Raw genomic sequence first — 25,090 nt, 5'->3', positions numbered from 1 at the left:
CCGGGGCCAGAGCCAGCAGTGCTGCACCTTGTGGCGCCGGAGCCGAGGCGATGGAACCAGTGGCTCCGGGGCCTGCGCCAGAGGCGCTACCGCGGGCCAACAGGATCTGGACACAGGACCGCGGGGCCTGCAGGCGCGCCGGTGGGAGCCCGAGGCCTAAACAGGCGGTCCATGGCAGCAAGAAACTCTTGCATTTGTTTGGGAGTCGCTGACAGACCTGGGTATAGCGGGTAGGCCGCAGGACTCCCAGGCTCCGGAGGAGCCCTGTCCCCCTCGTCTGCCACCGAGGAGTGACAGGGAGACGTAAGAGAGAGAACACGCTTCTTCGACTTTTTCTTATGGCTTCGCTTAGCGGAATCTGAAGGTGAAGACTTGGAGCCAGAGAAGCGGCAGCTCTGGTCCCACGAGCAGTCCCGCAACCGGCCCCTAGACCCGGAGCGGCAGTGAGAGGAGTGCCAGACCGCCAGCAACTTCCGGCGCTGCTCCCGCAAGGCCTTTGGGGCCATGGCACGGCAGTCTCAACAGTCTCGGGAGTCATGGTCGATCTCCAGGCAGTAGAGGCAGATATCATGGGGGTCAGCCACCGACATTACGGCGGCACGACCCACAAGACTTAAAGCCGGGCATCCCTACGTGCACCAGGAGAGCAGAGAAGGAGACAAAAGTCTCAAAAAAGTGGTCAAAAATCAACCGACGTACGTGTTCAATCCGGATCTGCGCTTTCGGCACGGAAAAAGAAAGAACTGACGTCAGCACGCATGGGTGGCGCCTAAGTAGTCTCCGTGATGTAATTCCGGCGCGTGCGACACCACTGACTGACACGGAGCCGCACAATGTCACCTACTGGCGCGCAGGGGTACTGCTAAGCAGAAAACTTTCCCGATTCAGTCTGGCGCCTGGGAATATTCTACGGTAAGGTATCCATCACTAACATGTCTCTTTCAGATACATTTTCACTTGTTCGGAGAGGACTTCTCCATGTTTAGTGAGAATCCCAACCTGTACAGAGTTCATTACTTGCTGTACGTGTTCTTTGCATTTCTTGTGTGAATTTGCCTTTACCAGACAGTCATCTAGGTAGGAATAAACGTATATGCCTTGTCTCTGTATGTGTGCTGCAAATGCTGCTAGGCACATTAAGAACACTCTTGGTGCGGATTTGATTCCGAAGGCTATTACCTTGAACTGGTAGTGTTTTTTTGTCTACCACAAATCGGAGGTATTTTTTGTGACCTGCATTCATTGAGATGTGCAAGCAGGCATCTTAAGTCAGCGGTTGCACCATAATGCTCTATCTGTAGGACCTCCTTGTAGGAGAGTAGGGTCTGCAATCCTATGATCACCCAGATTTTTGCTTTTTGCTTCACTGGTTTACGACTTTCCCTGGCTGTGGGCCTGCTAATCAGACCCACAGCCTAGCTGTTCTCTCTATTCCAAATTGTACCCAGGTACTGAATTGGCACTGGGCCCTCTCTGAGTCCCTGTACCCAGGGCAGAGGTGAACCCAGAAGTCTCCCAGGGGCTGCAGCATGTATTATGCCACCCCTGGGCTGACTAACTAAACAAGACACAACTGGCTGCTTGACAGCTGGGGGCAAGGTGGTGTAATCACCACTGCTCTAGATATAGTATACCTATATCTAAACCTCAAATGGGCACACAGATCTCCTATCAGTCACTCCTATGGCAGGCCTTAACAATCCTGGAGGCAGAGTGCTTGGAATCGTGTGAGATGGTGCTCTAGCATGAGCTGAGCCTGTCTGCCGCTTTCGGGATCTATCCCTTAGCCGTTTCCATGATAGCGTCAGACCATATACTCTTAAGTGCCTTATAATCCTCGCGGTTAGGGTAACTTTGGTCTGACAATATCTAAACATGTCGTGTAAGGTGTCATACGCTTTGGACTACTACCCCCTCGCCAGTTCTGGCTACGGGGGTAGCATTCCACCCCTCTAGAGGGAGAAGACATGTTGGTAGCTGTAACCCCGGTTAAAGTTGAACATAGCCTCAGCTCCACAAAATGGATGCTGCCACCGAGACACAAGTCTGCCCTCCTGCTGCTGGGAGTCCTTCCAGCGCGGGAGGCATGGACAAAGGGTTTCCTGTCAGGGGCGGTGCCAGCACCATCCCAGACAGGATTTTGTGTATCCCAGGTAGGCAGGGCTAAGAGGAAGGTGACTGCAAGTGGCACCCCGGTGCTCACTGTGCATATGCCAGCTCAAACCAGTTCCAGGCGCACACCAGCCCCTGAGCTGGGGAGAGACTGGACAAAGGAGAGGGGTGTAACCACCCCCCTCCTGGTCCCACCCATGGGCAGGACCTAGTCGCGTGCCAGCCCCCTTTTTGAGAATAAAGGTAGGAGCAGGCCCCCCTCCCAAATTAGATAATTCTGAATCTTGACTACTTTCCACGAAAGAACTCGAACATTTCTGAAGACTCTCCCTTGTGGCTAAGGAGTAGCCACCCTGCACCAGCGGGCACCACCTAAGCGCATGCGGTTTGCTGTAAGTCCATCCTCCGGATCAAGACTGCCCAGCTCGACGAGACCCGGATTTCCCGCCATCTCTGACCTCTACCTGCCTCTACAGCTCAGCTGAGATTCGTGGGTGTGACGAGACCTGAGGGACCGGCTATCATCAAGACCTGCACGACCGCCGAGGGATCCTCGAGTGAGTGCTTTGGGGTTTGAGAAGCCCTAACCCTGAGCAGCTCCAGCACCGAAGTCCAGCCTCCCAGCATCCACGAGATCTGCGTGGGGCCCTTCTGCTCTTTGCTGCTCACCGCGTTGTCCGGCCACTTGCCTGCTGGCTTGTAGCCTCCTGACGACGAACCACGACACTTCCATTGCTGGTCTGGTTGCTCCAGACTGGCCCTAGCTCCCCTCCAACAGAGGAGCACCCCGGACCCTCCTGGTCCACTCCAGACGCCATCTTGAGTCCACCGTGTGGGCTTGCCTTTGCCAAGGCTTGTTGCTCCAATCCTGGTTTCAGCAGCGCCGACAGCAGACACCTTCGTGGGACAGCTCGCCCCTCCATCCTGGTCGCCGACAACGCCTCCTGGTCCGAGAGACTGCAGAGCCCAGCGTCGCCCACTCACCTGGTCGAGGTGACTTCATCCGGTGCCATCCTGGTGCCCATCTAATCACTGGCTAGTGATCAAGAACTGAGTCCCCTCTGCTTTCAGGTCATCTTCAACTCCGATCCAGGCTTGGATCCCATCGAACTTCATCACTGGTCGCCTGCCAGCAACTTCTTCTTTCAGGCTCCATAGACTGTAACAAGGATTCCCGACGTCTTTTGAACCCTATGCAGCCGCAGCCCCTGGGCTAGGTAACTCGAGCATTTCGGTGCTCCAACGTAGGTTCACTATCTAAGTGTCCAGATCCTTTTTCGTTTTCAGCCTACCTAGTCTGATTCGTCCGATAACATTAACTTTATGAAATCTAGCATCCATAGTCTTCTTCCCGCATCCCGCGTGAGAGTGCACACCCTGCACCCGATCTCCCTAGGCCTCTTGCTTGTAATCTGAAGGTTCAGTAGTGTAGTCCTAGCGATCCTGAAGCCCCTGGATCTTGTTACTTACCTGCTAGTATTTCGCATTCCACTTTTGTAGTATATGGTTTTTCGTGCCCCTCGGGCATTTGTGTAAATTGTGCGACTTGAAGTATTTCCTTAAGAGTTTTGTGTTGTGCTTAGCTCCCTGACTCAAAGAGTTCAGGGTAGTACTGTTATAAATAAATATACTTTATTTTCATAACTTGTGTGGTGTCCTTTCACTTGGTGTTTAAAGGGTAAATGTGATGGTAAAACAGCTGGCTTAACACGCCCTCTAGAGTTTAGCCTAAAGACTGCTCGTGTCCATGCTACTAGGATAGCTGGTCTATCAGGTTGACTTACAACCAATCATCAATGAGGGTTGTTTGGTATGATACAAAGTGATCACTAGAATAGTGAGCACTATATATCAGGTCAACTTCTCTCACTCCTGTAGGGCTGTCCTCATCAATTTTTTATACATTTGTTTAGAAACCTTAGGTATAGAATTGGCTGTAGAGTTCTGTCTACCTTTGACATTAGAACGTTTTTTTGAGTAATTTCTTTTACTGATTTTTACTCTTGGTACTGTTTCTATTGCATTATTTGCCAACATTTCCTCTACATCCTTTAGTAGACGAGGTTTCCTCCTTTGAATGAACCTTTCTTCTTGGTCCCTTGCATGCAGGTGTCTTGTCTAGTTCTATGTAATATCCATACTGTTGGGTTTAGAATCCATTTGTCTGATGTGATCTTCCTCCACTGCTGAAGAAAGTTTGTTATTCTGCCTGCTACTAGTGTTAGATGTCAGAGTTGGTAGCCTTACATCTTTTCTCTTTTTGATGTTAGTAGAGTGTTTTGTGACTGTTGGTAAGTCACTTATTTGCCTGCGGTGCCCTCCCCTTTGCGGCTGTCCTCTTCCGCGTGTTGGACCTGGGAAGGACTGTCTTTCGCTATATAATTGCCACATCTACTGTAGACACGCTTGGCTGCCCCTCCCTGGTATGATTGTGGGTACATTTGGTGGGATGTCCCAGATTGGAAGCTGCCCCTTCTCGTGAAGGTACGGACTCCCTCCGCATACTGCCTCTAAACTGTCACGCTACCATTGATTTGGCTGTCTCTGTCTTTTTTCAGGTAATGAGTGTCTCGTCGACAGCACTTCCAAACAGCTGTTCGCCATTAAACGGCACATTCAGGATGTCCGCTTGCAATTCGGGTTTAAACCCTGAAATTCTGAGTCCGGCATGACAGCATTGAGTTAGTGCCATCTGTTGGCTAGATGTTTGCCGCATATCGTGCTGATTTTAAGCAAGTATTGGGTATGTCCTTGCCAGGTTCCAACAAGTGAGCTGCTCTTTCAATATTGTTCTGAGAGATGTTTTATAAACTCCCCTATCACCACCCAGTGTTGGTAGGCATGGTGATTAAGTAATGCAGTTGAATTTGTGATACATAACTGATTTGCAGCACCTTTTTCTAGTTTTCAGCCCAATAGGTCTATTATTTTACTCTGTGTCAGGAGGTGGTCCTTGGGTAGTTGGAACGCTAGCCCTCTTCATCTCTGTTGATGTAATAATGGAGTCTGCTGGCATGGTACCCTTTATGTAGGCAGGATCTTTGGATGAATACTTACATTTTTTTCTCAGCCCTTGGTGTGATGGCACGAGATGTATTAGGCTATTTAAATGACTCCTTCCACTGGTCCAAGACACTTAGTAGCATAGGCAAGAATTAGTTCTTGATTATGTGGGTATAAGAGTCCATCAGAAAACAGCCTTGAGGTTTCTCCTCTTCTAGTTGAATCAGTCTGCTGCCTTTTTTATCACCTGGTTGTAGATGCCCGTGTCATCTCGCGGGGATTGTCTAGATGGGTAACTGCCTACACCCTTCTGGCGAGTCTGTGTCTAAGTCTGCCATTGCATTTCAGTGTATTTAGAAAACTCTAAAACCTTGATATAGTCCGATCAGTAGTTCTTTCTCCTCTTCATAGAGGTCTTCTTACTCCAGTTCTTCACGAGGCTCAGGAGTACGGGGTGGCTCAATTTCTTCGAAGCTTTTCTCCCTCTGGATCCTTTGATGTTGAAGATTTTTTGGGGACAACGAAATGCCGTCAAACTTTGATGTTTCTAAAGCAGGACCGCCATTTCGGCTTCGAGACAACTTTTCTTTCGATTTTGGTGGTCTGGGAAAATTTGTGGTGGCAGTTTCTGCAGAACTGGGAATTTTTTTCTCCATTACTCCATACAGGGAGCCCCCTGCCCATGGATTCTCTGAAACCGGCAGGGAAATTGTTTGCCACCTCCCGAATTCTCACCCGGTACCTTCTTTAGAGGTTACCAAATGGAGGTGCGTCAAACGACAAAAGATTTTATGGTGAACTTCGGACCCAACCACTAGATGGCGGCATGTGAATCCAGAAAAGATTCACGCTGCAAATACCTGGAGACTTTTCTGACAGAGAACAATGTGCTTGCTCTGGTGCACGAGGAGGTTAAAGTGAGCAGAGGTAAACACCGCTTTGCTGAAACATTTCTCCCCTTATGCAACCTTCCTTGATACCACCTCTCTCATCGGAGTTCTGGTGGGCTTTCATTGCTGTCCGCGTCTGCTGCTGTGTTTTCTCAGACGTCTTCAATGCACCTCCAATCTCCATGGCAGAAAAAATAATCTGAGAGCTTGCTTACACAAAGGGGGTCGTAGCCTCACCAGGGGGTTCCGGTTTCGCCAACCCCCCCACCCCCCCACCCCCCCCAAAAAAAATACTAAGCAATTTCCAACTCCAACCACTAGATGGCAGAATATGCAGTTTGTCAATCTAGAAGACGTCTATGCTGCAAAAGTAACATTACCCCATTCGAGGAATGTGTGGCTGCACCTACACACGGTTAGCACAGGCTGTAAAGCGGTCCTCCGAAAGCGTGGGCTAACCTGTGGGGGTTACATTGGTTTTAAATGCATGTAAAACTGCATGACCCAAATTGGCTTGTTGACGGGTCAGCACATCTACACAGTAAGGCTTCGTAAATGTATGCGGTGTAAACCATACAGCTGCCTAAACTATGTCAGCTATAGCTATATTTCCTGAAAAGGCCACTGATCCTATTTTACGAGTGGAATGAGCTCTAGGAGGGATAGGCTGAGTTCTTTTTGCTTTAGTATAGCAGGTTTGTATACAATTAACAACCCAACATTCAATACCTGCTTTAGATCGAACCCGGACTGTGTGGTTTTGACACCAACAAAAAGTTGTTGTGTCTTTCTACAGGTTTTGGTTCTTTTGATTTAAAACAGAAGGGCTTGTTTAACATCTAAAGTATCCTTTCCGCAACTGAATCAAGTTTGGGGGGGAGAAATGGTAACTCAATAGATTGATTATTTGGAATTGAGAAATCTCCTTTGTTAGAAATGTAGGATTGGTACACAGTACCACCTTATCTCTATGTAGTTGGAAGAAGGGTTTTCTAAAGTGAACGCCTGAAACTCACGGACACGTCTGAGTGAAGTGATTGCAATTTGGAATGATGCTTTCCAAGATAGAAACTGGAGGGAGCAGGAGTCGGGGGCTCGGATGCAAGGCATATTATTCTGGTTAATAGAGTATTAAGATTGCAAGCAGGAACTGGTGGTACCCTAGGAGCAGGAACTTGTGGTACCCTAGGAGGAATGACTCTTAAGACCTGCTTGGTTCAATTATTATACGCATATCCAAAGTGAAGAGTGTGTATTCAAGACACAAATGTGTGTATTTTCAGAAGTCATGAGCTGATGTTTTGTGAAAAATTATCAGTATTCTCATGGATATTTGGTATGGACAGCATCAGATTTGAAGCAGAAGATTGGCTCTGTCCTCTGACAGTATTTCAGTAACTACTGGTTGCGCTTTAGTTATTTCATCGCGTGTGGTAGGCCTTATGCAGGCAGACATCAGCTTGGGAAAGTAAACAAACATCGCATTTGGATCCATCATCAACATGGAACCTTGTCCCCTGAATAGAACTTTGGACAGACTTCAGTTACTGGCCCAAGACCAAGTAAGTCCAGAAGCGATAGTTCGTGCCCAGGATGGGCCCACTTGTGGATGTCCAACCAAGGGCACTTGTGGCTCACTGGAGCCAGAAAGCGCACCAGAGGGAGCCAGAAGAATCTTGAAAATTTGCAGTATAGCCTTACTGAAGGTCACTATCTGCTGTAGGGTCAGTGACGACCCAGGAATTCAGGATCCAGCAGGACGAAATGCTGAACCGGTTTGTAGATCGAAAATTGCAGACCTTTTGAGTGATGCCCTTGTTACTTTCCCAGTCTGAGTGGTGATACAGAGCAGTGTGCTACATGATTTGATATATTTGACTCACCGGAATACTTAAAGCGAAAACAAGATTATGTGTAATTGATCTTATGATCTCGATTAAGAACGGCCTTGAAACTTGGAGCAGGACCTCCATTTCAAATGCAACTTTGTGATTGGCAAGACAAAACTGCACCTCAAGCTCCCAGATTGCCTATATGTGGGTACTTGAACGACATCAGTTTCCTGCAGTGATGCCACTGCTTGAATCCGGCTGCGTTTAGCAGAGACCTCTTCTCTGCCACACTGTCTCCGAGGCTAAATCTGAACTGGATTATTTTTTGTATTTCTCATTTGGCACATCAAGTAGCCCAGAAGGTATTTTAATTGTCACCTTTTTGAAAGCAAGATTCTACTCTGGACTTTATGTTTGAGGAACACTTTAGTAGAACAATTTAGTGACAAAAGCTCTCACAAAACAAACAGCCAGACCGCTATAGAGAAGAAATCATGCATGAAATGTTGGGAAACGTGCCATAATGAGTCACCTCTTTATATTTCTGTACCAAATAAATAGTAAAAATTGTCTAAGTTACATTAGGGTCATTTTTGTCCACACAGTATGGAGTCACTATGTTTAACGTATTCGCAGTAAATGGAATATCACACAAATTTCACAAACACAAGATTAATAATTTTACACTGCACAAACAGTTCTTTTTTACATGAAATAAAGAAAAACTTTACTTACCATGGAAAGCTGCAATATTAAATCTCTGAAGGAGAACCTACTGAAGCATCAGCAGGATAAATGCCTGTTACCGCTTTTTTGCTACAGTAAAACTTAATGAACTGAAGGCATTATTGCCACAGTAGAAAACTTATACACTGAAGTTTAATACTTTTAGAGTTACCACAGTCTACTGAATAGAGGTGAATGATAGCATGACATACTCCTTCAAAGATTAAATGGTACAGTTTTGAACTGCAAGTACAATCAGTCAGTACAAAGCTAAAACGATGGGGCAACAGTAGAATGGTAGCACATTCAATAAAGAAATCCTAAAGTGCTTAGCCAAATCTGGCATTTGCTTTGGTATCAGGCCCACACTAAAGTTTTTGTGAATTTAGATAGAAGTCCAACTGGGTGTCAAGTAATTACTTTTATTATGGATTCTGTTCACCTTGTAAAAAGGAAATGCCTAATTAACTACTCAAATAAGAATTACTTTATGAAAACTGTATAGCTTTCAGTAAAACATGTCCTGTAAGCGTAGGTTCATTGGTGGATTATTAGCAAGATCTGACACTTTGTACAGTCACCACGAGAAGGTAATTCACCGATTTTCTCTTGAACTTCCTCTTCCGGAAGCACAAAGCTTACCCAGTTGTACCCTGTAATATTAAAATAACCTTATACATCCAAGACCGTAATGCAAGATTCGGCAGAGATCCAGATGATAAAGCTTTCTGCATTAAATATTTTCTTAAGAATTGAAGGATTGAAGAGGATTTTTTCCTCCACTTTTTACCCCTTAGATCAATGCAGCTCTCACCAATATAAATGTGCCTGTACCCAAGCACACGCATAGCAGATATAAAAAAGAATTAAAAGTTCCTTATGTTAAAGTAATATAGTTGCCTAGACATGAATCCATATAAATGGATTTTCCAAAGGTAATGTTTCCTTCAGTATTTAGATTGCCATCTTCCAAGATGACCACTGATAATAGTTCAACTCTGACAAACTCCATGGCAAACATTTTGGTATGGAACAGTTAAACCCCATTTTGCAAGAAAAAGGGCAGAGATTACAGCACAGCTAGTGATATAACCAGCAGGCAACTAAAGGAATTCAAGCCCATTCATCGTGCGAGCAATATTGCATGGATGTAGGTAACCGAACCTATGCTCAATTCTGGTAAGATCTGTAAACTGGTCACCATGTTCAGATTCTGCTCACAGGATATTGAGCATATGAATGATAATAGGACATGAGCAATAGATTAATTTCACCTCTATAAAGAGCAAAAACCATGTTGAAACTTTGATCACAGGTTTATATTGCATCTAAAAAAAAAGGTTTAACACTTTCAATCCAAAGACTCCAGTTTCAGTGGCCAACAGGAATGGTGTGTCTTTTACAGGAAATAAAAGCATTCTTCTTTGTCAATATGCGTTTAAAAGCTGTTGGTTTTGTCAACTTTATTGATCATATCCAACTTCTCAACCACTTTAACTTCAGGCGTAACAAGGGAGTTCATACTCAGCACTTCTGCGATGGAGGATTCGCACCAGGTTCATAGTGCAGGAAGAGACATTATGCACACCCACTTAAAAATCCATTCCTCGTGAGTATCTTAATCCCAAAAGGACTTTACTGCCAGCAGGAAAGACGTGCCATTTGTGCTCCAACATACTCAGATGTGAAACAGTCTAACAGAGGTAAGAGCCGATAGAATATAGTTGGCACCATAAGCATGCCCTGCACTCAATTCCTGAAACAGTCCGAGTTCAGGGACAAGAAAAAGGGAAGGGTGAAAAGTGTCAAAGAACCATTATGTAAAATTAAGCAGAGAAAACTAATTTAATACACATTTGTATATTTGCATTTAAAAACCTTTCCAAATCCATATCTGAATGGCAAACTGATGAACTGCACAAGTCCGAAACACCACCTGTGATGCACCACAATAGTTAGAAATTTGAGCAAAGAAAAAGCAGAAGAAACTTGAACTGGCTTTTTAACACACCAGGAAACAAGATTGTTGGTGGTGTGACAAAGGATAAGAATGGATGTCTTCTTTGGGAGTAAAGCAGAGATAGCCTTGCATCCTGTCCAATTTGCATTCAATCCAGGAAGATCTGCTGGACAGAAATTTGAAAGTAGTTTGGCCAGGAGAAGGCCACAACATCAAGGAAGTGAAAGCCTTCTTATCCTGAACCTGTTTGGAGAAACAGATTAATCTCCGAAGGGAGGCCGGCCACTGGTTAGGAATATACCAGTCTGGTAATAATAGCGGCTAACATTTGAGGTGGTGAAGAACCACAGACCAAAGAAAAATCTTTACCCAACCGGTTTTTCCATTGCCATTTGATGTCCAGCAGCAGGGAATGAGACAGAGCCAAGTTAAAATCACACCGGCTTGCCATAATGAATAGTTTTGATGGAGGTTTCGCAGCCAAAGCTGGGGGCAAGTGAGCGTTTCCATAAACATGGAGAGCAAGAGGAAGAACCAACCCAGGCAAACCTTATTTGGTTTGAAATGTCATTCTAGTGGCAACATGCTTCAAGAGCTGTAGAAGGTAAAACAACCAGGGTCCAAGCAGCCATCTGACAATGACTGATAGGGTGACAGCACTCCAGAAGATGTGGAGTTAGGGGCAGAAGCAAGGGGAGCCTCCGAGGAGGTCTCCAGATCACTGGCATATTGCAGATTCGGCATCAAAACCAAATCCTCAAAACATTAATTACTTGCAACAAAATGTCTTCCCAGCATGGTACGTGCCAGCAATGCAAAGGAGGCTGTCAGAATCTGGGTGTACTGGATCTCCTCGTGACTCTGGTTTCCCCTGCTAGAAGGGTTTCCAGAGTCGCTCAATCTTGTGAGGTGAAGAGGGTTCTCCGAATTTTTTCACCATCTTACCATTCCCCTTGATGCTCCACATACCTTAACCACAGTGGAATCCTTTCCTCCAGTACCCTGGATCTGTTGATTCTGCGCAGTATGGGATTTCTGACCTGTAAAATAAATAAGCAATGTTAGTGACAAGCAATGCAAGCTCTCGTAGTGATTAGTCCATACGAAACGAATGAGCAGGTGATACGTTCCCCTACCAGCGAAGGCACCATTTTAAAACGCATATCAAAGTTTGCAGGATTCGTGGTGCTGCTCCAAAAGGGACTAAGCATTGGAGAACATTACCTGCTGACTGAAAAAAAGACGGAGGAAAAAAATATATAATGGGAGGGGGGAGGAGGGGGTCAAATCTCAGGACAACGGAAAGTCCATCCTGGACATGTGCACAGAATCCCTGGTTTAGTCTAGGAGAGGGATGTGAAACCACTTTGAAACTATTTCAAATTTAATAGTCCGCAATCTTAAATGAGAGGGGCTCTTGCCGACTGCCAGTGTATTCTTAGGATGCTACCTGGACCATCTTTTGTCACTGGACATGTACAGAGTGACATTTTTATTTAAAGCAGAGAAACTGTACCTCTGACTTCCTTTCAAGACCGGTCCAGGCATGGAATGGAGTCATTTTCCCAAAAATTGGGAAATGGAGGTGGCAGACTTGCAAAGAGGCAGACTTGCAGGCTCCAGAGGTGAACTCAAAATACAGTCTCAAAGCAGAGGGCTATAGAATTGCAAGCGTACCTTAATTCTGTACCTTAGAGTAAGCTTCATGTCGCAGCTCACGGTATCAGTTGCACTGGGCCATTGAGGTTAAAAAAAATGACCTCACTTAACTGGTCTGCAACAGAAATTACAGGTTTCATTGGCCCTTAGGGTTAGCATTGCTAAGTAAAATCTTACAGAAAATTATGAAATGCTTCGGTCAAGGGCCCAAGTCACCAGGAAGAGCACTGCGTTGATGTCTAAATAGCCAAAAGAGGACGGAGTATCTGAAATCCCTGGAACAAGAGACTTATACTAGATGAGTCTCTAGTCTATCTGATGCAGGAGTGCTTGAAGTTCTGTATAGAAATAGTACAGACAAATTCTCCTGTTCAAGTAAGGTGTCAGATTAAACATTGCACACTTACTCAATGGGGGCCCTAAACCACTGACAACAGGAAAACAATTCGGGTGGGAGAAAGTTGTACAAATAAATAAACTTTGTACACTTGTAGAGTCTTTGCCAATGGGTAATAAAAGAAAACCCATTGTCTCCACACACAGTAATGCTCTAAACAAAGCATAGATATGCAATTGCTAGAGTGAAGTAGCTTATTAGTTCAACAAGGCAACATTTTAAAATTGAAACCCTGCTTTGTATGGGAGGCCTCTTAGTATTCTTGTTCCATATTAAGTAGGCCCTGGATAGAGATTGGAATCAGTCCCTTAGTAAGGAAGTTGGCAAACTCAAAAGCCACAGATTTGGAAACTTTGGATTTAAATATCTAGTTGCAAGATTATCTAAAGGCCATTTGCACATACAGGTTGACTGGAAACACCACTTGAGCACTTTAAATGCTTGTGGTGAGATGTCTATATGCGGAAGGAGACTGATCTCACTTGTGTTACTTTTGAAAGAACGCTTTCCAGTGAAGGTTAAGAAGCAGATAAATGCTTTATACTTAAAGAAATGTGATGTTTGAAGAGGGGTGAATCTTTATTACATCGCTAAGATATAGTCTCCAGAACCTGCTAAAAATATACCAAGGGTTCTCTGCCTAATGAAAGCAGTTGCTATATGTTCTACAGCTAACCCATGCATATTTAGTACTATTGTTTCAAGTGACTGTCCAAGTGCTTTTTGGAATTTATGATTTGGTATCTAACCTTCCTGTTAGATACAGAATATATTCTACATTTCATAAAAAACACTTATTACTCCGGATTCCTCATTCTTAAGTATCAGGGCCTTGTCTACCATTAACCGGTTTAGTGCCATAGAGCTTGTCGATTAAGGCGGAGGAAGGCAGGAGTCAATGTGAAAAAAGAATCCTGCAAGGAGTTGACGAAAAAATGGGCAAGGATCATCCATGCCTTCTCCAAAGGTTGAAGGAAAAAAGCCTATCTGGTAATACAGCAGAGAATCAAATTGGCCAAGAATCCCTGAAGTTTGCTACACTTATGGATACAAAAAGTGCAAACTGTAAACATCGAAAGTTTGTTGTAGTTGTTTAACAGAAGGAGGGATTCTTTACCTATGCCTTGCTATTAACCCCTTCGACGCTGATGACGAGCTCAGCTCGTCATGAGGTACACCTCTCGTACGCTCATGACTAGCTGGGCTCGTCATGAACCACGGGTTTTTTAAAAAGTCAGCGCACAGCGGGAAAATGCACCGCACGCATGCGGTTAACAATTCCTGAATCAGACAGTGACTGTAACAAAGGAAGAACAAAGAGAAATACTTTCTCCGGATGCAAGCAGAGGTGGTCGCAGAGGGTACAAGGTCGGACAACTTAATCTGAGCACTTCAGTATTAAGGAGTGACTAACCCCTCCAAGCCCGATAATTTGCTATACAAATATTCACCACTGGTGTCTAAGTTGCAGAGCTTGTTTTCACCCTCTTAATTTACTGCACCATAGCAGTTTAATAAGGAGATCACTTCAAGTAACTGCAAGTTACATTTTGCAATGAACATTCACTGAAATATCTATGGGCATCTTTTTACACACTTGAACACTCTTCTGATGTACAATGTAGACAAACAGTCATGCCCAGAAAGAGACAACACATGATAGTGCTGAAGGATATTTTCTGTAACACAAGTACAATAGATCCATGTGCTATGATTGATGGATGGCTGAACGAACAACCAGAAGATTTGTTTCCTTGGAGAAAAGGCCTCGTGAATTCTACAATGTGTTTAAGTACACAGCTAAATGGCTGGTCGGATTGGAGAATGTACTAATCTGGATCATTTCCAGTCCCTTCATTTAAGTGCTAAAACGGTTAGGTATATAAATGAACAGTACATCGCCGGATAGGGGGAAGCATAAAAAATAGTGTCACAAGCAGCCTGGAATTAATTTTAGCACCACTGGTCGAGATATCTGGCAGAAGATGCGTACTCAAAACAAATTATGCCACAGCGGCACAAAATGTACATCTTTATTTCATGCTATAAGAATGCCGTTTGGAAGAGATGCTTGCAAGAGCTGACTGAAATGTACAAGAAATACATGTTCACCAGAAATCCTGTAAAGGCGGGTGAACCATGCAATGGATCCAAACATACGGTCTCCACCACACGGAAGTACTCTTTTTTAGGATCCTCATTCAGGACGGAGCTCTTGGTGCCAAGTAGTGAACTCAGCTTAGATGGTTTGCCTTCAGGAACATCACCTGCAACTTGAAAATTTATCAGGAAACACCCAAAAGTTTTTTTTTTTTTTTTAAATCATTGAGTATTAAAATACTACTTAAGAAAAAAATTTTAAAAAATCTACAAATATAACAAAAACGAATTAGACATTAAAATATACATGAAGGAAAATTATTTATCTTAAACTGCTACACACTGCCCAGAGAGCCCGTGACCCTTTGTTAAACACATGCACTCCATACTTCTAATAAAGATCATAAAACGTCTGTTTAAAGCCAGAAGGACGAGTTGGGTTTAAAATCATTGGAGCCCTAATCCATGGAATACAGATCATAACAGTTTGCGCTAATCTGCAAAGTATGAAAAATAAGCTGCATTTGTAAGAACTTCCAGACCATTATTAAGCTTCAGAGGGAACGTTGTCAATAGTGTGTAAGCAATGTCTCTAAAGCAAGGAGCAATGTTTTAAGGTATGACGAAGCTGCATGCTAGAAAGCCCCCCATACCATGGGTCCTGTAAAAAATCAATATACTCAATAGAGTTTGACATCCCTATAAAGACTGCAGCAAATTAGGCAACCCTAGCCCTCATCACTCAACCTCATTACACTTCAACGCATTCCTAACCATTAATCAAAAAAATCTACTCTATTTGACCTCCACTACAATAAAAACAGAAAAGCCTCTCGTAGGCTGTTGGCTTAATACCATCACAACATTCAGGGTTGCAGCATTCAAATTCAACTATTGAAGCTTTCTTTCCTTGCAGATGGTCAATCTTCCCAGAAGAGGAAAGCAGGGTGTAATCTGCAGACATCAGAAAGACATCAGTAACTTCTTTCCTCAACTATAGATGCACTCCATGGACTGGTGATGCTCCAACTCTCATACCACGTGAACTTAAAGTACAACTAGCTTACATTTGGAAAGGCTGAGACCAAGACAGCTCTCAGTTCACACAAGAAATCCTTATTCATTCTCACAAAAAAGTAAGAGTGAATACAAAAAGCAGACCTTGGATTAGAGGGTTAACATTCAATACTGGTTTCTTAAAGGGAGTTGCACTTAAAGAGGGTTTGGGACTGGGACTACTACTTCAAGCTGCAGTTAGCGCAGTTGAACCCAGGGACTAATTAAGTCTATGATGAACAGCGAAAAGAAATTGTGCTTTAAGAAACTTTGATCGTACAAGCAATACCTCGGCAGATTGCTTTTTCATTTGAAGCGATCAGTGACAATACTCATGAGACTTTGTGAAGAATAGCCATCCATGGCACCATAGTCTAAAGTCAATGCTTAAGAGAAGCATTGTGGCTTACTGACAAGCCAATCAACAGGAAGACCAATTGCTATTCACCAGCTAGTCTGGTAACACAGGCAGTATTATGTAACGTGGATGTCTAGCACAAACGTTATGCCAAGAAATCCTTTTCCATGAGATAATGCCTTTAAAATTTTTAACTGACCATGTTGGAAGGAGGAGGGGATTATAAATCTACACTGGAGCAAAGTTTTAACTTTCTTTCGCAATCATAAAAGGAGAAACAGAGAGCAGTTAGTGGACTTAAAACTCAGAGGATCAAGTTTTGATGCCGAAGCAGCTTTACTCTGGAACTTCTCAAGATCAGGCCATGAAAGAGAAGGATTAGTTACTTACCTGTAATCCTAGTTCTCTTCCAGGGGTATCCTCATCAAAGTCATAAGCATTAGAATATTCCCGCCCATGCGCGGGACCCTGGAAACAATATATTATATGTGCCCCACATATATATATATATATATATATATATATATATATATATATATATATATATATATATATATATATATATATATATATATATATATATATATATATATATATATATATATATATATATATATATATAAATAAGCAATTGCAGCCAAATAAAACAACAGAGCTGTAATATGCTGTGAAGAATTTCCACCATACAGTGTATTTTGCATTAGAAACATGAGAAACAACACCAATGCTTGTTTAGAAACTGTTTTAATGCTTAAAAAACAGTAGAAATTCTCATAACACACTGTAAACATATACAGCTCCCAGGCTGCATTGCAAATCCCCAGTCTAACAAGACTGAAAAGCTAACCTGTAGCTGAATGCACTAAAACTGACGCTGTGCCTTTAAGGCACCTCTGCCCCTAGCTTCCCATCATGCCTCAGGGGTTACAGTTAGGTCAGTTGTTCTTTTCGGAGACTGAAAACCAAACCATGGTAATAACAGGTTAAAAAACATCTCCTATGTAATAAACAAAGTCCTTTGCCCGGGGAGGCGGGAGGGTTGCTTATGACTTTGATGAGGATACCCCTGGAAGAGAACTAGGATTACAGGTAAGTAACTAATCCTTCTCTTCCAGGGGATCCTCATCAATAGTCATAAGCATTAGAATAGAGTAGCGAGCCTCACCTCATCCCTGCGGGCAAAGGAATCAACAGATAACATTCATATCCGTAGGCCCAAGAATAGGCCTTACTCTACCCAAAAAGGTTTCTCAAGGAGGCTTGCCCTACTTGAGAATCCGCTCTGGAATCAGACTAGGCAATAATGCCTTGTAAAAGTATGGACTGATTTCCATGTCGCAGCCTTGCATATTTCTGACATAGGAATGTCATGCAAAAAAGCTATTGTGGCTGCTTTCCCTCTAGTGGAATGAGCTTTGGGTGAATGCAACAAAGGTTTGCCAGCCAGCTGGTAAGCTAGTTTGATACAAGAGACAATCCATCTGGAGATGGATCTTTTGGCTGCTGCAAACCCGGTCCTCATAGCACCATAATTGACAAAGAGTTGGTCTGACTTTCTGGTGTCCTTCGTTCTTTCTAGGTAAAACTTTAGCACCCATTTAAGATCCAACGAGTGCAACGACCTCTCAGCTGGGGTCGATAGGTTAGGAAAGAACGAAGGAAGGGTAATCGTTTGATTTATATGAAAATCCGATACCACCTTTGGAAGGAAAGATGGGTGAGCCCTCATTACCACTCTGTTGTGGTGAAACACAGTGTAAGGTTCCTTGGTGCAGAGTGCTTGTATCTCGCTAACCCTGCGCGCAGAGGTTATTGCCACCAAGAAGGCCGCCTTCCAAGTGAGATGCTGCAAGGAGGCCTTGTGTATAGGCTCAAACGGTGTAGACATCAGTCTGGAGAGAACCAGGTTCAACTCCCAGGGAGGAGAAGGATTTCTCACAGGGGGATAGACCTTCTTTAATCCCTGAAGGAAATCCTTCACTACTGGGACCTGAAAAAACGATGTTTGTGTAGGTGATTTTCTGTACGCTACTATGGCGGATAAATGAACCCTAATAGAAGCGTATTTCAACCCTGATGTCGCTAAGTATAGGAGGTATGGCAGGACTACCTCTTCTTGCCCTTTGGTGGGATCAAAGCCATGATCCTTACACCAAATGAAAAATCTTTTCCACTTGAACGCATAAGACGTCCTTGTGGAAGGTCTCTTTGCCTCTCTTAAAATATTCATACATTCCGGAGGCAGATTTAAGTGTCCATATTGCAAGACCTCAGGAGCCATGCAGTCAGGTTCAGCGACGGGAGGTTGGGATGCAGGATCCTCCCGTCCATTTTGCTCAGCAGGTCTGGCCTGCACGGCAGACGTCTGTGTGGACACCGCGACAGATGTAACAGATCTGGATACCACCATTGTCGCGGCCAATCCGGAGCAATTAGAATCATGTCCATGCTCGATCTGATGAGCTTGGCCACCACCTTCGGAATCAGTGCCAGAGGGGGAAAAGCATAAGCGAACATTCCTGTCCACTCCAGCAGGAGAGCGTTCCCTTGCGTCCCTGGCCGGTGGAACCTGGACGCGAAGGCGTGGCATTTGGCGTTTTCGTCGTCCGCAAATAAGTCTATGTCTGGACGACCCCAGCAACGGAAGAGTTCTTCGACCACTTCGTCGTTTAGCACCCAGTCTGGCTGATCTTCGAAGTGCCTGCTGAGTGCGTCTGCTTTTGTGTTTAGCTCGCCTGGAAGGTGTACTGCCACCACCGACAGTCCCCGAGCCAGAAGCCAGTGCCAGATTGTCTGGGCCTCCAGAGACAGAGGGCGAGATCGAGTTCCTCCCTGCTTGTTCAGATAGAACATAGTTGTAGTGTTGTCCGTCTGAACCAGGACTTTGTCCGTTGTTATTGCTGGAAAGAACGCTTTGAGCGCCAGATGAACTGCTCGAAGCTCCAGCATGTTGATGTGGTATGTCTGAAGGTTGGTCGACCAGCGACCCTGAATCTGAAGATGACCCATGTGAGCACCCAGCCTTCTAGAGATGCGTCCGTTACCACAGACAGCGAAGGAAGAGGTTGCTGAAAAGGGACTCCCTGCAGGACATTCCGAGGGCGAGTCCACCACTGTATTGAGGTCAGTGCTGCTTGAGACAGGATGATTCGATCCTCCCAATCTCCAGACGCTTGGTCCCACTGATCCTCCACAGACTCTTGGAGAGGCCGCATCCTCAACCTGGCGTTCGGTATTAGGAAGATGCAGGACGCCATGGAGCCCAACAGAGACGCTACGTCTCGCACCTTTGGACGAGGAACCTGAAGTAACTTTTTGCATTTTTGTCCCATGGAAGATAGTCTCTCTTGCGAAGGAAACGCTCTTCCTAACTTTGTGTCTAGAACTGCTCCCAGATAGTGGATAGTTTGCGTGGGCTGCAGGATCGATTTTTCTGAGTTCACATGGAGGCCGAGCCTGTGTAGTTGTTGGAGACACAGGTGACAGTCTTTGGTGGCTTGACGAGGCGACGGACTCTTCAGGAGCCAGTCATCTAGATATGGGTACACAAAGAGACCTTTTTTGTGTAGACACGCCGCTACCACTGCCATGCACTTTGTGAAGACCCTTGGTGCGGATTGGAGTCCGAAAGGAAGCACTTTGAACTGGTAATGCTTGGACCCTACCAGGAACCTCAAGTACTTTCGATGACCTGGTGTAATAGGAATGTGGAAGTACACGTCTTGTAAATCCACCGAACACATCCAATCTCCGATTTGTAGATGAGGACATATTTGGTGGAGTGCCAACATGCGAAACTTCTCTTTGACCACCACTTTGTGGAGGAGTCGAAGATCCAAAATCGGTCTGAATTTGCCTTCTTGGTCTTTTTTGGGGACAAGGAAATATCTTGAGTACACTCCTTTTCCCCTTTGGGATAGGGGTACCTCTTCGATTGCGTTTTTCTTTAAGAGGACGCTCACTTCCCTTTTGAGGAGCTCTAGTTGGTACGAGCGAGACTTTTTTGGAGAGGACGGTTGTGGTTTCTTCCTGAAACGTAGCGCATATCCATTGCGCAGTATATTCAGCACCCACCGATCTTTCGTGATGCTGACCCACTCTGCCAGATGTTGTGCAGCACCTCCTCCCACTGGAGTGGGTAACGGTGTCGGAGGAAGCCACTGCTCAGGCCTTGCCTCCTCTAGGTGTGGTAGAGGACCGATGATGTCCGCCTCTACCTCTGCTCGACCTTCCTCCTCTGTATTGTGGCTTTCCTTGTGGCTTGTTTTGAGACCATTGAGGGGTTTGAACCCTCTGTTGGCCTCCCCGGTTTTTGTTGGTCTTGAAGCGTCGTTTGAACGGTGCTTATTGTTTCTCCAGACCTACTGCCTTTACTGTGTCTAACTTAGTCTTCATACGGGCCATTTCCTGATCGGCATGCTCCCCGAAGAGTGAAGATCCCGAAAAAGGCAGATTAAGGATGCGCTGCTGTGCATCTGGTTTGAGCCCAGTTAAACGCAGCCAAGAGGATCTCCTCGCACATATCCCATGTGAGTAGTTATGTCCAGCTAGAAGGGCGTTATCTGCTGAGTAACTAATCATTTGGTTTGCCACCAAACAGCCCTCCGTCATCGTCTCCTCAAAGTCCTTCTGGTCCTCCTTGGGCAATTTCCCTTTGAATCGTTCCATGGAGTCCCATAGGGCTCTATCGTACCTTCCCAGAAGGGCTGATGCACTAGAGACTTTCAGGGATGAAGCTGCTGTGCTGCATACCTTGCGTCCCCAAGAATCTTGCGTCTTGCGGTCTTTGTCAGGAGGAACTGACGAAGAAGGAGCGACTGTGTGATTCTTCCTAGCTGAGGCTACAATAACTGAGTCCGCCGCAGGCTCACCTTTAACAAAGATAGGATCTGAGTCGGCCGGCCTATATTTTTTCTGGATACGTGCCGGTACTGCCCTGATCGTTGCTGGCGTGAGGAAAACCTCTTTGATTGGGTCCATTATTCCTGGGACTAATGGGAGCAACGGCCGTGTATATGATTTGTGATGAAGGGTCTCAAAAATCACAGTAGTTGACACCTCTGGAGTGGTCATCTCTATATTCAGTTTGTGAGCACCCCTTTGCAAGACGTCCAGATATGTGTTGACGTCGTCAAGAGGGGAAGCTCTTGAGCGAGGGCTGTCTGCCAGCGTTGGAGAGTAATCCCCTTTAGAAGATCTAGGTGAAGTTGGAGGGGAGGATGATGGAGTTCTTCTTCTCCTAGGTTGTTCCTCCCTTCGAGGAGAACGTGATACCCTCTGATGTACTGGAGATCTCGATCTCTCAGTCCGTACCTCCTTTCTCGGTGTTCGAGATTTGGGTTGCTCCCTCCTTGGCGATCGGGAGACCCTAGGGGCATGCGACCTGTCCGCTCCTTCTTGTGAGCGTGATCGGTGAATGGCAGGACTCTGTCCATCTGCCTCTTCTGCTTGCTGAAGAGGGGACCTGTGGACTGGACTCAAGTACCTTTGAAGTCTCTCTGGTGCCTTAGAATCCTTCCAATTACTCAAAGGAGCATACCATCTTGGCGAGAGTCTTATATGCGAAGTGTACCCCCGCTGGGGACTCTTTTGAACCGGACTCCTACTCCTAGAAGATGACCCCGTTGAACCCGAGGCACTTGAGGAGGAATGGAGTGAAGCAGATTGTGTCACTAGGACTGTCGAAGGCACCGAAGGAGATCTCCGTCTCACCGGTGTTGGAGGACGTCTCAAAAGCCTTTCCCTCGACGTCGAACGCCTCTGCGGCGTCGACGGGGTGATAACCTTCGGCGTTGAATGCTTCGACGTTGACCTGTGGTCCCTCGACGTCGATCGGCGATGATGCGCCGACGGCGGAGTCTTCTCCCTCGACGTCGAACGGCGTTGTCCTGCCGTCGACGAAGGTCTCGACGTCGAACGGCGTTGCCCTGCCGTCGACGAAGGTCTCGACGTCGAACGGCGTTGCCCTGCCGTCGACGAAGGTCTCGACGTCGACCGGCGTTGATCTGTCGGCGACGGAGATGGCAATCGACAATGTCCTGTCGTCGACTATGCCCTTGATGTCGACCTGGCATGTGGCGACGGCGGAGGATCGGACATCCTCGACGTCGAGCGCCGACGTGCCTTCGATGATCCCTTCCTCGACAACGATCGTCCGAGGGGGCTCTTGCACCTCGACGCCGAGCGCCTCCGTGGAGACGTCGGCGGAGGTGTCACACTCTTCGAAGCCTGTCGACGTCGAGACGACGGCGAGTGTGATCTGTCTCTCGACGCCGACCGTCGCCTGGTTGACGGCGGCGGAGTTGACTTATGTCTTGACGTCTATCTTCTCGTCGACGGTGATCTCGTGGCTTCTCTCGACGCCGATCGTCGCCTAGTTGACGACGGCGGAGCTTTCTTCGACGACGGCGAACTTCTTTTCGACGACGATTTCCTCATCGACGCCGATCTCGACGTCGACGGAGCTTTTTCTCTCGAACTGTCCATCAGATGTCGTTTTTTCAGCGCCGAGCCCGGTGCTGAGGTCGATGGACGCTCTGACTTGCCTTTGGAGGGAGTTCTGGGTCTCTTTGAACTCTTCCTCTCTGTAGATCTTCCTCTCATGGATCTCTGGGCCAGACCATAGAGCCTGTTCCTCTCTCTGTCTTTAAGAGTTCTGTCAGACAGATTTTTACAATGGGAACAGTCTTTAGGATCATGATCCTCTGGCAAGCATAAAATACAGACCTCATGAGAGTCCGTTTTTGCCTTCTTGTGGCCACATGAAGGGCAATCATCAAATAATGAAGGCATCCTGACAGGAAAACCTCACAAAAAATTGACTGCTAAGCAGTTATTTACTTGACTCTGTTGTGAAAAGTCAAAGTAAATCAAAAAATTGTTCTTTTGAAGATTTTCTGACTGAAAAAGGCAGAAAAAATGTGGAGCTGAGTATCCAGGGTCCTTCCTGAAGGAGCCGGAAAGAACAACTGACCTAACTGTAACCCCTGAGGCATGATGGGAAGCTAGGGGCAGAGGTGCCTTAAAGGCACAGCGTCAGTTTTAGTGCATTCAGCTACAGGTTAGCTTTTCAGTCTTGTTAGACTGGGGATTTGCAATGCAGCCTGGGAGCTGTATATGTTTACAGTGTGTTATGAGAATTTCTACTGTTTTTTAAGCATTAAAACAGTTTCTAAACAAGCATTGGTGTTGTTTCTCATGTTTCTAATGCAAAATACACTGTATGGTGGAAATTCTTCACAGCATATTACAGCTCTGTTATTTTATTTGGCTGCAATTGCTTATATATATATATATATATATATATATATATATATATATATATATCACGCTCACTAGTCTGCCACACAAATGAGGGAGCACTCGAGACAGCCGAGAAGGTTAGACCATTTAACCTTTAATTCGTGGCAGACCAGTGAGCGTGATATATATATATATATATATATATATATATATTTATATATTTATATATATATATATATATATATGTCTATATATATGTGGGGCACATATAATATATTGTTTCCGGGGTCCCGCGCATTGGCGGGAATATTCTAATGCTTATGACTATTGATGAGGATCCCCTGGAAGAGAACAGTTGCTTTATATGCAGAGACTGGTGAAGCAAATTACACTTCTTATGCCTTGCTCATCAACGTTCTAGGTATTCTTCTGCGTGTACTCTGGAATATTTCTCTGAGCTGCTGTTTGGGTCTCCTGCTCTTTCCTCGGAGACGAGTCTGTGTGGTATTCAGAGTGCAAGTCCTTTTTTGCTGACAGCGTTCTTTAGCATTCTACTCTGTCACACAGAAGATGAAAAAAAGGCTGCAGGTGCTCTCTGACAAGAAGCATTTCCTGTGCAATACCAATTATTGGTGGAATGGCTGTACTCCCAGGTAAGTCCAGATCCTTGTTATATTAAGCTCTCGAAATTCAGTACCTGTTTGGCAGTTGGGGCGTCATCTTGCTCGGCTAGTAAATATTTTTCCCTTAGCATAGAAGATAATTACTAAACAATCTTATCTTGCCTCCAGGTCATGCTTCTTAAATTTCTATTTTAAGGGGACAAGAAAATCACTCGGTGAGATACAACAAGGCTGGTTCCTGCTAGCAGGCTTGCTCCAGGTGGTTACTGCCCTTTTTTGTTTCTTCCTTGCCTTTTTACATTCTTTAGATACTGCTCTTCTGATCCTGAAATTGCATGTTGTCTTCTCAGATATTTTTCTGATTTTTTTCCCTCCAAGATTGAATCTTTTCCTCCTTTTGACTTCCAACACTAGTTAAAAACCTTGGAATCTGGATGCAGTGTAGAAGGTAGTAGGTATAATCCAAGGGTCAAGAAAATTCCAGCTGCATCAAACAGACCCTTTACAATATGAAGTTAGGAGCTGGCAAAACTTGAATCATGAGAATACGAAGTGTCAGACTTCTTGGCACCCGAAACGGTTGTAATCCAACAAAGTGACAAAGAACACAATCAAAAACGACAAGTCATAAAAGGCTGTTACAGGGAAAAGTGAATTTAGAAAAGTATAGACGAAGAAAGTAGCACACATGCTCAAAAATGAATTTGAAAATTCAAATTCACACTAAAGAAATCATACAAATGTCAGCAGCTCTTGCATTACTGTAGTTCAAGAGCCACCCTCAAAACAGACCAAAAGAAAAAAAAAGCAAAGAAAATCACTGGTGGATCCTTCAAGAGATTGAAAATCGGTGGCAAAACAAAAGGCTATGTTAGGATAAGATATTTTATAATGATTTAAGATATATTCCTGCCATTATCTGAAGTACAGCACTCTCAACACTACTCAGTACTGAGGAAAAGAAGCTTAGATGAAGTCTGCATTATGTAATGCATGCTATATTGAACTGTATAAGAATTACAGGTACATATTGTTTTAAAACATGGTGTGAGAGAAAAGAGCTTCCCACTGTAGACCATTATCAAGATGACAAAAACAAATGTAGAAGGAGGTCTTAATGGGTGAGCAAAGA

General features: G+C 45.0%; 1 protein-coding gene across 1 annotated transcript in view; it reads right to left on the bottom strand.

The window, feature by feature from the left end:
- Positions 1–25,090, bottom strand: part of LOC144829050 (uncharacterized) — a 491,023-nt gene that overhangs the window by 217,850 nt on the left and 248,083 nt on the right. Inside the window, exon 16 of the mRNA XM_078687792.1 lies at positions 11,493–11,563. Coding sequence (XP_078543918.1) covers positions 11,493–11,563 — 71 coding nt within the window. The remainder of the gene's footprint in view (positions 1–11,492; positions 11,564–25,090) is intronic.

The sequence above is a fragment of the Lissotriton helveticus genome, chromosome 4_1, assembly GCF_964261635.1.
Source record: "Lissotriton helveticus chromosome 4_1, aLisHel1.1, whole genome shotgun sequence".
NCBI lineage: Eukaryota > Metazoa > Chordata > Amphibia > Caudata > Salamandridae > Lissotriton > Lissotriton helveticus.
The sequence above is the reverse complement of the archived record's forward strand: the minus strand, read 5'-3'. Positions and strand labels throughout refer to the sequence as shown.